This window comes from Phalacrocorax aristotelis, chromosome 1, assembly GCF_949628215.1.
Source record: "Phalacrocorax aristotelis chromosome 1, bGulAri2.1, whole genome shotgun sequence".
NCBI lineage: Eukaryota > Metazoa > Chordata > Aves > Suliformes > Phalacrocoracidae > Phalacrocorax > Phalacrocorax aristotelis.
In genome coordinates this window covers 218,336,553-218,350,093 of record NC_134276.1, presented here as the reverse complement: position 1 = coordinate 218,350,093, position 13,541 = coordinate 218,336,553, and the positions used below count along the sequence as shown (strand labels likewise).

The window sequence follows — 13,541 nt, the reverse complement described above, 5'->3', positions numbered from 1 at the left end:
GTGTGCAATAACACTAAGAAAATAGGACTGAACCCCAAATACAAAACAAAATCAAGGGAGAGAGGGAAGGGGACAAGGAACTAAAATTAGGCAGAAGGCTTGCTTGGGAAGAACCCCATCATTCCTGTGATGACTAACTGATCAATGCTACATTTAGACAATGCAAGTGTCTTTCAGAACAGATTGTTGGTGTTGAAACTGCGTGTCTGGTCCTGAATGCCAGCTCTCTCATCAATGCAGCATTTATTAAAAAATAAAATTAAAATGGAAAAAAAAAAAATTGACAAATTGCATCACCAGGTAGCAGCCTGGCCTGGATCACACACGTCCCATTGCATCTGTTTCATCAAGCAGGGCCATTTAATGTGGCTTCAGCACAGGGCAAGACTTCTTCTTTCCTAAGGAGAAACCCAAAGAGTAGTATTAGAGAAATGTAACTACTGGAACACATTCGCTCCTAAGTCTTACTTTCATCCTGGCTGGAAACTTTCCTCTTCAGGAGTATCTGAGCCATCCTTCCTCTATTTTTGTTTCTTCTGCCTCCTAAGACATTATTAGCTTCCTAATGAGAACCTCCTCCAGGTCCTTTACAAGATACTCCATTTAAAAATCAAAACAGAAACCGAGAAGTCGGCTCTGACCACCAATCACACAACGTTAATTAATTTATTGCACCGGAAGTTTGGAACATGACTGTCAGGGTCCCGAGTCCACCAGAAGGCTCTGACCTGACCAGCCTTGGCCAGAGCCTCCCCGGCAGCCTCCGCCACCAGCCTGGGAGCTGAGTTCAGGTCTTTGCTGGAGCTACGCCGTTCGCACGGCTTTGCGCCTTCCTGCTGACCCGAGTCCGCGGCTTGTCCCGGGACCCGCCTCGCCCCAGGACGAGGATGTGGATGGCAGTCGCTGGATGGGATCCCACGGGCACCTTGTCTGCAGGGGTTTTGCCCCCCACCTTGCTGCCACCCGCGGGTCCCGGCGCAGCTCCCCATGCCTGCTGGTGCACTCAGGGCCCTGACAGCACCTGGGGTGCGGTGGTGAGAACGACCGCCCGAGGGGATACTCGGCTTCCTCCCCAGTACGTTACACAAATTCTAGTGCTAGGGTGAGATGGGTTGTAAATTGTGGGCTCAAACGCTAGGCAGTAGCTGTGCCGGGGAGATGTAAGACGCAATAGCGCCGACAGCCAGGGCAGACTTTAATGGGAGCAGAGCTGAGCGGATCGGTTGCGTGAAGCTCAAAGTGCTGGCTAGAATTTCTTCCTCTCACCAAAAGTACCTAACAGAAGAAAGCCCCAGAGGACAGCGCAGATGTGCGGCTTCAGCTAAGCACCATCGCCTGAGGTTCAACCCAGCAGCAGCTCCAGGAGGACTGAGACACCCCAGAGAGGCCGCTGTAGCTCAAGAAGAGCAGAGGCTCTTCGTTGCTGATACAGATCTCTCTGGCCAGAAACAGGAGCTAGAGCAAGGCTGCGGAGGTGACAGCACTAGGCGTGCAGAAGGATGGGTTTCCACAGGTAAACACACCTGAACTGTCACATTCACAAAAATTATTAATGTTTCTCCTTGAAATTACTTCCAATTTCAGCTATCGAAACACACTCCCACGTTTCCTCATAATAATTAAACTGTAACTGTCTACGTGTGTTGACCTGAACATACAAACCCATACTATCTGAGTATTTGTTCTGCCTCAGTAAGTAATGAGAGGGCCATTACTTTAATAAAACAGATGATTTGACAGCGCTTCTGGGAACGTGAAAGATACGGGCAATACATCGCAGCAATAGCTCTAGGGTACCGGCAGTAAAATGCACTCCAAGACACTCCCGATGTACTACTCGCGTAGCCTGGACCCTACACTGACGGTGGAATAACGACGTTTGGTGATACGGTAAAATCCGATTCTCTGCCACAGGCTGGTAACGGAGAGTTTTGACCATCTCACCTGTCTTTTGTGGCTGTTTCCATGACAGCCGTGACAACAGCGGCGGTGTTCTGGTGCTCCTCCGAGTGCTGGGCCACGTTGTTCAGGGGCTTGGATGCTTTTGTCGTTCCGATGTCAGTGATGGTCAGCTTATCAATAACCATGCAGTCTGCATCACTGTGTGGGGAGAGTTCAAGTTCGCGTTAAAATGTCAATTAACGGGACTTAAATTCCAACAGAGAAAAAAATCTTCCTCCTCTCCTAGCACAGGCCACAAAAATCCCATAAAGAAATAAGAAAAGAAAATAAACTGGAACTGTAAAGCAGCGTACGCATCCTGGAGGCTGTTTCCTAAAAATCAACAAGACACCAAACAGGCCCAAAACCAACGGCTCCTCAAGAAAGCCTTTCCCATTTCCTGCAGCAAAACCCAGCCTAAGAGGTCCCCGTGTATCCCTGTCACCTGCCAACCAGGCATTTTGCCACCCTCTGCAACTACCTCCCCCAGGTGTGCTCTCCTACGGGCAAACACGGGGAAACAGCAGAAGATGCAAACATGAAGTACGTTCGGCCAAGACTTTGCAAGTTTAGAGGGTGCAGAGAGTCCCGTTTACCACTGGGAGCCGCGACGTGAAAGCAGGCTGCTTGCCTTGGCGGCACCCGCAGGCCGTCAGAACCAGGACACAGGGCCCCAGAAGAGCCCGGGCTGGAAGGAGCCTCAGCAGGTGCCCTCCTGGGAGAGGCAGCCCAGAGGAGGAGCTCGCCTCTCCCGGAATTGCTCTCCGTCACCCAACACCGCCAAGGGATCTCCACACCCGCTGCTCCTCGAACTGCTGGCTTTGGCAAAGTCTATTTCTGATCTAATACAAGCGCCTGCGCTGCTCTGCTCTACAGACTTTCCCCAAGTGGCACCTGATACCTGTGTCTGCACCTAGAAAAGACTTAAGTACAGAACCTAAAATCCTGAGGAAGAAAAAAAAATGTTGAGTGGATATTCATGAGAGGTATGTTCAGAAGCCAAACACAGTGAAATTAACTTGCTTTCAGTAACACATGAGACGAGAGATTCCCACGCCTGTGATTCTATAACATTTCCAGTGACGTCTCCCTGAGACAAAACAGAAGCTCAAATCCTGAAAAAGGAAAAAAATCGCTAGCACAAAACCTCCAAATCTTCTACATTTGTACTATAAAGACCCATATTTCTAACTCGAAAAGTTATTTCTGTGAATATCTTTTTTTGCCTTCTAAGGCAGAGGACAAGCTCGCATGTGAACGATCTTCCTCACAGTTTTAACTCAGTCCCAGTTTCAAGAATGATTTATTTTCCTTTCCGAGAGCACGCCTACAGACGTGGAAGGAAAGTTCAGCAGATGACTGAGCTGGAATCCTGTCACCAGCTGCCAGGGGTCTTTATAACGCAGACATATAATCACAGTCTGGTAATTAAGACATGTGACAGAGATTTTTGAGATCAAGACTCTATTTCTGTAGCTACTTTTCTGTGTGCTCTTGAAAAAAAAAAAAACCACATAAAAATGAGGAATAATGAGATCAAAACATTTATCTTCCTGAAGGGCTAACACGCTCTTAAAAAGAAATACCACAAGTAGAAAAATATACCTTAGAGAAACTGCAGGGGATAGATGAGAGCAGAGAATTGAGTATGAGAGTTGCCAGAAATGTCATTAGAAAATGACTTCCCACACAAGAAACTGCAGCTCGTGAGATTTAAATTGCTCAAAGATAAACTTCTTAAATTCAATCACTACAATTTCCATGACACAGGGATTCCGATGTTATGAAGCCCCGACCAGGAAGGGGGCATGGAAATTTATCTCTCTTCAACAGGCTCACAGAAAAACAACGCTGGACACGCAAACCTCCGTGGAAGGACACGGACAGGCCAAACTAACGGGGTAAAACAAAACAAGCAGTTTGTGTGGAACGCCGAACGCTCTGACCCACGCAGGACGTTAACAACAATATCCAATTCTGGCCTAGAATAAATTTTAGCCCCTATAAATATTTTGCATTAGTATTCCTCTGGTCAGCTTATTTTTAGCAGCTGGCTGCGCCCCTTGATCGTCAGTGCGGTATAACCCTGCTGGCAGGGCCGCCAGTCAAATGGCTCACCTCCGGGTCCCCAAACAGCCTGGTTACGAGCTCCAGACCCTGACCGGGCTGGGGGCAGGGAGCCCACCCCTGCAGAGAATACAGCCATTCTCTCGCGAGGCTCGTAAAGGCAGGCTAAGGAAGAAGAGTAATCAGCAACAACGTCCGTATCTACTGTAGACTCTGCTTAGTTAAGCTCTGCAAGCAGAACTCTAATGCTTCCCACTCCAGAAAGAATGAGGAATTTTTAAGCTCCAACTCAAAGCGACTTGTACAAATTTTCCAGCAGCAAGCGTAAGTCTGTCCAGAATTGGGTCTTTTTTCACAACGGACAGCACAAACAGCTTGTGAATGCCACCTCCAGCCGTGCCCACTGGGCTTGCCAGCACGCCAGCCAGGACAATTTCCCTTTATGTCCACCAAGTTCAACATCGTAGCCAAATTCTGCAATTTAACCGCCAAGTTTGTAAATACTCCTCTGGAGGTCACTTGTAACAGAGACTCCTCTCTTCCCACAGCACCGCAGTGCTTTCCGAGATACCCCTAACCACCCCCAGTGCACAAGCTGAATGTCCAAACTCTTCAGTCTGATCAGAAAAAAAGACTAGAAAATATGTCCTGCATTATTAGGCCCAGCCGTCGTGCCCTCTGGCAGGTTAGAACAGAGTTCGCACAAAGTAAGTTGGACACGTCTCTTCCCACCCAGGGGCTGGTTGCTTCGGGGCAGCCCAGGCACGGAGTCTGGTTTCTCCTCACCTGCGTGCCCGGTGAACACCGCGCTCAGCAGAGCTGCCCAGGCTTGCTTCCCCCTGGGTACGACACAGCCGAGCCCAACGCATCCTGAACAGGACAGTCTCTACTGACCTTTACACAACAGGGCTTCTGCAGGAGAACGTTAAGAAGATCATCTTGGGCTCTAGAGGCAGAAGGAACTTTGTCGCAGCAGCGGACTATTCCTGCCTGGTGTCCAGCAAGGTGAAGGAAGCAGTTGATTGATCAGCTGGGCATCTCTGGCGGGGTAAACGCCGGTGTGCTATTGCAGGCACTGGCAAGGAATACCTCCTGCCGGAGGTGGCTTCGGAGTGCGGAGTTCAGTGGGTTTTGGCCATAGTCACCTGAGGGTGACGAGGAGAGGAACACCCTCCAGTGACACGACTCAGACTGCTCTGAAGCATGGCAGGGGATTGTAAAGAGAGGGAAGGGGAACCGAGTCGGTCATTCTCGTTTATTCCTCCTGATGTGTTTGTTACCTGACGTATTTCGTATCTTAAACGTCTTTCGCCTGTGGTTTGTCTTTTAGGGCAGCAAGTTCCTTGAGGCAGGTCCCACCACATCTCCTCTGGGTGACGCATACTGCCAAGCACTCAGGTTTCATAGAATCATAGAATCGTTAAGGTTGGAAAAGACCCTTAAGATCATCGAGTCCAACCGCTAACCTATCACTGCCAAGCCCACCACTAAACCATATCCTCAAGCACCACGTCTACTCTGCTTTTAAATACCTCCAGGGATGGAGACTCCACCACCTCCCTGGGAGGCGGTTTCACATAGAATAATTATGTGATAAATTACAATAATTTTAAGCTCAGAAGTATTCAAAATACTACTTCTTGAAAAGCGCTTATGTTAACTGATGTGTACGGGCATTAAACAAGGAAGGCTACCGCAAGACCTCTGGGCGAAGTTGCTGGTGTCTGTGCAAAATCCATGGGCGCACACACACGTACACACGAATTGCCTCGCCACTGGGGAAGGTGAACCGCTTTTCTGCTTCTGCCAACAACCAGACGAGAAGGCAGCCATGGGAAGCCGTGACAGTATCGCATCTGGTTCGAGGCGGCTTCCAGTGACCTCTCCCAAATGCACGCACGTTGCTTTAGATGAGGGACTTGAGAAAATGAACTCTGGCTTCTAGCTGCCTCTGGGGAAGGTTCCACCTTCTGCTGGAAGACCAGCAGGGATGAGCTGGCACAGGGTGCAGGACCTGCTCATCCCGCACCCGTGTGAATGCTTTGCAGATATTTGCTTTCCACAGGCTACTGAAAACTTGCAGCTCTCTCAAGTAACGAGTTGCAACTGCATCAACTTCTTAGAGAAAAATCTGCAATAAAGACAGCACGGAGTTCTCAGCTTTTCCTACATGTAATATAATACATGTAAATAAGGAATATGTATCCTCCTTCCGGACCTGAGGTGCTACAAAACAGTTGTTCATTCTTTTTTTGCTCAACGCCCAAATCCTGCAAATGCAAAGCTTCCTCAAACTAACCACGCAACTGTTGTCCTTGAAGTGCAATTTCTCCTTCGACAAACAGGATTCAAAGTTCACACTTCAACAGTCACCAAAGCTGTCATAAAACCATTCTGTATCAAAACTGATACCCAGTTAAAATAAAGTGATATGCTGTTCTAGTTAGGAAGATGAAAGCATCAGGAGCTCGCTTAACTTTTGATAACAATTCAATTCTTCCTGTAGATTTATAGAGAAAATACTTCAGCATCGCAATTTTTTTAACACCTCTCTCTTGCCCGGTTTCATTATGCAACCTTCTTTTTATCACCCATTTTAGAGCAGTACTGCAAAACACATCATGCTCTCACCCTGTCTTTCCACCGGTCTGTTTACTGAGAGCCTTTCGGGTCTAGCAAGACAAATTAAGCTCTAACAGCTTTGCTGGTGGTTCAAATTAGCCAAACTGACCCTGAATTGCACTGCCAGATGGAAACCCGCGTGCTACAGCACCTAACGCGGCTCCTCCCGACGCCAAGGGCAATACTGATCTACACCTCATTGCCAGCGGGTCTGCAAAGAATTCGGGCTGTAGTCCCAAACGATCGGAGAGCTTTATGTATTTCAGGAAAGAAGGAATGAAACAGCCTTAGAGTTCTACCCACCTCTGAAGCTCACTACTGTGGCTCCTGGGATACACTTTAGATATCCTCTAGTCTCTTTGGTAAATAATTAGTATCACAGACAACAAAACACTGTGAAGACACACTAGGAAAAACATCGGTACCTTAAACAAAGAAGCAAGATGTGTATAAAAAGCGTCCCTAAACAGAAGCCTCATGCTCGGCACACAAGCAAGTCCTTAAAAACCAGGCTCTGCGACGACCGACCGCAAGACCAAGCAAGAGATGCAAGGGCAGCCGTGCTCCACACGCTTCTCAGCACACTGGAAAATGATTTGTTGGCTGTTCATTAGACAAAGTCCCACCACACAGGAGGTCCGGCTTCCAAACTGACATGTGATCTTCCATTACAAAGGCCAATATGTCAGCTTAGAAGATCCCACCAACGCCAGTTACTGCGCTAAGTGTTCATCTTTGAGTGGAAAAGTTTTCCAGTGAAACGGGACCTCACATTAGCCACTTTTATGTTTCTTTCTGAATAAACGTACGCTGACATGCAGCCAAGTTTTACAAAAATGGTGGCGTCGTGCTCCATGCCCCACTTCCCACAGCACGCTCGTTTCCCCTCGTCGCCTGTTCAAAGCATTCCGGCGACTCTCTGCAATCAGGCAGCAAAACAAGACACAAGCAAGGCAACCGTTTCTCATGCTGATGTTTCATGCTCATCACGTGCGACGGCGAATCTGAACGTCAGGCAAGATGAACAGTCAGCAGGCACAGAAAAGAAAAACATATCCCAAGATGGGAGAGCTCAAAACATCCACTGTGACAATGTCACCCCACTCAGCTTGGGAAACTGGAGGATTATTTTCTCTACTGCACGTAAGCGGACGCTGCACCAGAACTCACTGCTCAGTTTTCAGCCAACGGCCGCCCTGCGCAAGCCCTGGCCCGGACCCTGGGGACCCCTGCGCGGTGCGGAGCCCCGGTCCCCTCCGGCCCCCATGCCCAGAGCAACGGGAGGAACCACTGCCAGCTGCTATTTCTGAGCTATTTCAGCAATTTAGGGCTGTCACTGCTGTTAGAACGGATGTTAAGCACTTTCATCCCAGAACCGTGTGGGATCAGAAACAAGAGGAGACTTTTGCAGGGATTTTACAGAAACTGTAATGCAGAGTTGCAGAAATTGCTAGTGTTGTCTCACTTTCACCTCAGCTCTAAGGAAGCGGCTGCAGCACCTACGGTGTGTCTGCCTCCAAAGCTGAAGAATGTACTAAATGAAAATCGGTATCACACAGGTATGGAAGAAATAGATTTGGTTTTAACAGACAGCAACTACTATTATTCAGATGGATTCCGGCCTCCCCCTCTAAACTGTCTTTTTCAGTTGCTTATCCAGGCCAGACGGGCGAGGAGGCTCTGGGGAGAAGGGGACAGTAACATGTTCAACCATTAAAAAAAAAAAAGAAGAAAAAAGATTAAAGGGGAAAAAAGCATTTCAGGTGAAGTTAATAAACTGAAAGAGAAATTAAAAGTTACAAGCATCCCAAGCCCACTAACACCATACACAGCAAAAGCTGGGTTTTTATTCTTATTTTGAAGCGCAGCTCATCTTTTAAGAAGCTGCTTCGAAACCTTCTTTGAACAATTCAGCAGCGAAATACTTCAGGACAGCTTTTGAAAATCATAAACAAGAAACGCAAAAGCTGGGGTTAATGTCGTACAATTAAAAATCAAGCACACAGACATGGAAATGCAAGTCATTTCCCACAAAAAGGACTGCTCGCGCTGCATGCGCTTTTGCATCCGTTATTCTGCTTTCGCCACGAAATGCAAGCCTCGGGACCTTGTTCTGCTGCGCGTGGATCGACGAACGCCGGCAGCGTGCTGCTGCCCGGGCCACCACGTCTGCAGAGCCCCCGCATTTCACCTGTCCCGTTCATCGATTGCTTCTACAACTTCAGCAGGAATTTCCGAGACCGTCACAGCTCGTGCTTGCTCTGAACAGCTTCGAGAACGCTCATCCAGTCACATACTGGCACGACTACACCTCTCGGATCACTCAGGATCAGCTTGGCTATTACTACATTTTTTCTGGCAAAACGTAAGGCCTGATGGCACGTACTGTGAGATAAACGCAATACGCGCTCGCCTGCTTGGGAAAGAGGCGGAAAACTTGCAAAAGTTTGTTAAAATGGCATTGTTAATTATTAAAATAAGTTAAATAAGTGCATGTTGTAATATGAACTATTTTCAAATACCACACAGCTTGCAATTCTGAAAGCCTTCAGCCTCTGGAGACGGCAGGCACCTGCTGAGCTGCCCTGGCCCTCCCGCTCAGGGAGGTCAGGACGGTGTTTCTGCTCATCGGGCAACGGCCCTCTCTGGACATGGAAGTTTGCACGCTTGCTGTGACACACTCCTCTTCAAATGGAACAGCTACGAGACGTGCTTATTGCACTGAATTTCTCTTTTTGTCTCTGATCTCATCCAGAAATTACAGCGAACTCTTGCCAGCTCGCACAGGGACTGGGAAAACTCATTTAAATGGACAAGCTCTAGAAAATTATTAGTAAAACCCCACAATTTAAAACAGCATGAAAACTTTTTTTTTGGGAAAAAAAGTATTTTGTAAAAAAATCGCCTTTGGAAAAACACCAACCATCGTTTTATGGGGTATTACAGCATACAAGTGAAACGTTTGTTAGTGCTGTTGTGAGAAAGTCTCAAGAGACTTGACCATGACCCCGTTTAACGGGGCAGCAATGCCAGGAGCGTGCACGTTAGCAAACCGCAGTCAGCAGGGCTTTCCTATCGTCATCCCGACCAGAGCATGAACTTTCCTTTAAAAATAATTTTTAAAAAGTCCTATTTGCAGAAAGAGCTCACAAACAGGTGGAACGGCAGAAGCTCAAGGACACGATGCACGAAACCGCTAAAGGCCGTGTTTGCTTTTTAACGGCTCATCAACGGCTACGTCGACTGTGCGCGTGGTTTCACAAAGGACTACACGCAACCTCAATTTCAGGTTTTCGAAATAGAATTTCTGGGATCTGTTTTAACTGATTGTGAAAAGATGAGCTTTCCCAGTCCAACAGCTCTTTTCCCAGCCCGGTATGAAGTAACTAATGGGAGAAACTACTTGTCAGGTGGATGTTTGGAACCCTGAGAAGGTCATCGTCATACATACCCTCTGACTGCAGGTCTAAATACTCTGAGCAATACCCACAGCAAGAGAGAAAGGCGGCAAGAGAGGCAGAAAAAGAAAAAGCAAAGAAAGGAAGAAAAAGAAAACAGTAAAGATCGCTGAAAAAACAGACAAAAGAGTTAGCTTTGGACCCGTACCCTCAGGCGGCGTTCCTGCCAGGAGAGCGTGCAGGAGCATCCCAGAAGCTAGTTCAGAGTACAGTTGCGGAACACGGCATTTTCCACATAAAATTCAGATCAACATACAAAAAAGCAGGAGATTCAGTACACCGTAAAAAGCATCCTTCTCAAGGCTAACACCCACATTCTGTAGTTATTGAATTGCAGGACTTGGCAATACTGGAAGCTCTTTAGTCAGAGAACTTGTGCAAAGCTACTTTTTTTTTTTTCCACAAGGAACTACCATGTAGAATTAAGATACGGGAGAGGATGTTAGCTAAATAAATTTGAAGTAGAGAAGCTACCTAAATATATCTGAAACGCCTTCTTTGTGTATGATTTTTAAACTACTGTGGCTACTTTAAGCGGAACTGCCATGAGGGATGTTCGACTAAGCCACACAAGGACAAATACTCTCCAGAGTTTAAATTTCAGGGCAGTACAGGCGGGCAGAGAAGCATCAGCAGTTAAGATGACAATCACGGAGGGTATTAAAGGCACGTACTGTAACATCTGGATCTTTCATGACCCCAGTGATGGCAGAATCTAGAGAGTCCTTGTGTAGCTCCAAGGAGCATTAAAGATCTGCGCTGTGGATTTCAGTATTGCCGGGAGGAAAGACCCATTTCTTCAGAAACAGGAATGTGGTGTGGTGAAAGTTCGGCACTTCTGGGGCAGCGCTTGGAGGAAGCCATCAAGAATCGCACGTTCCATCCGAAAAATCCTTAGACTTTTAGTACAGTTCATTTCCTTGGAACCGTTAAGGAACACGGTGAGAAGTGAATACATGCGCTACTGGCCACGTGAATTTAACCGCATCTGCTCCAATAGGAGGCAGATTGGCTTGGGAGAGCTGCGGATACCGGGAGGTCGCTGGACCATCACTGGTCGATATGGCCATTCATGCACTGGGAGGAACCTACTAAACAGATCTGGAGCAGCTGAAATCACCATCTATGTAACAGGTTTGTGTCTTCCCACAGCTTCTATTTTGATTTTTGGCTACGGTTGTAGCTGTGGAAAGCTACAGACACCTCTGAAGTGGTGACTGTGGTTATTCAAGTATTTACTTTCTTTGCCAAAATGGAATTAGGTTTGTAGAATTGCAGTCATGCGAAACCAAGCAGGTTCTGGAAACCTTGTCCTCATTGGAAGTGCTTGAGATATATACACTCATTTAGAGAGAAAAACACATTCACAACTACACTGCCCGAAACAGCAGCATAGCCCACACCCCCTAACCAGCCAAACAGGGAAAACATTTGCCTACCTGCTAGGAAATAAACGGAAGGCATGGGAACATGCCGAGGATTTACACTGCTACTGTGAATCGAGACAGTCACATGTGTAATACTGCTCTACTCAAACACCACGCATCCAGAGAGGAAGAACATCTGGAGCACAGAGTCTGTTTTAGATACACATGCCAATGGATTTAATTAGATGTAATTCAAGCGCAATGGAAACTGGAAAAGGAGATGCTGCTTTTAGCACAGCAGGCAGTGTTCTTCTTTTCCTCACCTTTCATTTTTTGGGAAGCCCGTCTGCCTGGCCATGCCATCCCTATGCATGCAAACTAACTCAATTTACCCGAACAGCTCTTCAGGTGCAAACACTGCAGGCAAAGACATCTCGGGCATCTCACTCATGTCAGGCATGAAGAGTAAAGGCCATTTGAGGTAGACATCAGAAATAAAAACCAGTCACGTTATTAAAAACTCGGGTCAGAGCTGCCCAAGCAAACATACCTTTGGTTAACTTCCTCCCCTACCTTTACCTAGTTCTGAAACCCCACTTGTTTTCTGAGCCGCTGCTTTTTAACGCCTAGTAGCTGTTTGCTGGAGTGTGTACACATGCCAAGCAGCTCACGTTGGCTGTCCAAAAAAGTCACATAACCACAACATTATAAGAATACCTGATCCTGAGTCAGATGCATAAAATTCAGGGACTCCAGCTAGTTAAATCATACCCTACATGCTCACAAGGAGTATGAGAAAAAATCCAAATATCTTAAAACTGGGTAGTATTTCTGGATGCACCAAAGTGAACCAGACGCTTGCTGCTTAGAAAAGCTGTCTCCCCTCTCAAATGATTTGAGCAGGCTAGGTTCGAGCAGTTGCAATTCCAACCAAATTGCTGCCCGAAAGCTAGCAAGTCTCAGGATCCGCTGTATCTTCTGGCATTTTTCATTTTTTACCATTTCCTGTCTATAAAGTACTACCTTGACAATGAGGGGGAAATGAGAGCTTGAGACATTGCAACGCTCCCCCTGCAAGACCGCACACTGCTTCCACGTCAGACCTCGCACTTGCCGTCGTGTGAGCTTTGCTCGACTCTTCCGTGCGATCTGACCTGGCAGCCCTGCCACGAGCCCAGGCCCGATCTCTTGTGCAGACAGACGGGCGATGCTTCTGTGACGTGGCTCAGTGGCTAAAACGAGCCACACACGCTTCCTAAAATAAATGCGTTACAAACATTGTCTTAAAACAAAACCCCTGCGACAAGAAAGGTGTAAGGCGTCCTCACAAAGGACATTTGGAACCACGGTGTCTAAGAGGGAGAAGTCATACGTTAACCCCAAGCCACGCGAGGGGCTGAAACCAGGGCAGAGCAGGACCCCGGCCCAAGGAGATTCCTTTCGCACCTGGTGAAAACAGCCTTCTCGTTTTTAGCATCCATAGTCAGCTTGATGGTTTCCTGGCCCGAGCCTGTGCTGATGGTTTCGGTGACGATATCAGCTTTATCCTCCTCCTCCTCGCTGTCGGAGCCTCCAGAGGAGCTGCTGTCTGAGGCCACCAGCGGCGCTTTCCTCGTGACACAGACGTTCCAAACACAGGGAGAGGCAGTGTCGACTGAGAAAAAGTAAAGAACTCACATTGCAAAATGAACAAAAACTACAGGAACAACTCCCCAGGGACGGCCACGAGTAAGCAGGGTGGTGTAAGACGGAGTGGCTAGAACTACTGCAAATTTTGAGATGATAGTTTCTGTGCATATCCCGCAGAGTGCAACATTATTTTAGCAAGTAAGGGGGGAAAAAAATCCCAACCCCACGAACCAGTGGTCTCCACCTGCCACCTCCTGTCTGCGTTTCACACGAACAGCAGAGCAGACTCTGCTCTTCGCTTGTTGGACGGTGGTAGCTCTGAACGGGGACTTACGGCAGTCCCTGGGCTCCCTGCTGACAGCGCCCCAGCTCTGACAACTCGATGGGGTGTAATTTAAGCAGGCATACTTTTTGAGGTGTGCATTGGTTTCGGTTCCACATACAAGGAAAGCCTCTC

The 13,541-nt window shown here is 47.6% G+C and overlaps 1 protein-coding gene across 5 annotated transcripts in view; it reads right to left on the bottom strand.

Moving 5' to 3' along the window:
- Window positions 1-224: 224 nt before the first annotated feature.
- Window positions 225-13,541, bottom strand: part of PPP6R2 (protein phosphatase 6 regulatory subunit 2) — a 108,441-nt gene continuing 95,124 nt past the window's right edge. For all 5 annotated transcript variants that reach the window (XM_075081805.1, XM_075081807.1, XM_075081806.1 and 2 more), the window contains 3 exons: window positions 12,902-13,109; window positions 1,945-2,100; window positions 225-398 (listed from right to left, as the gene is read on the bottom strand). In XM_075081805.1, coding sequence (XP_074937906.1) covers window positions 347-398; window positions 1,945-2,100; window positions 12,902-13,109 — 416 coding nt within the window. In that variant the 3' untranslated portion in view covers window positions 225-346. The remainder of the gene's footprint in view (window positions 399-1,944; window positions 2,101-12,901; window positions 13,110-13,541) is intronic.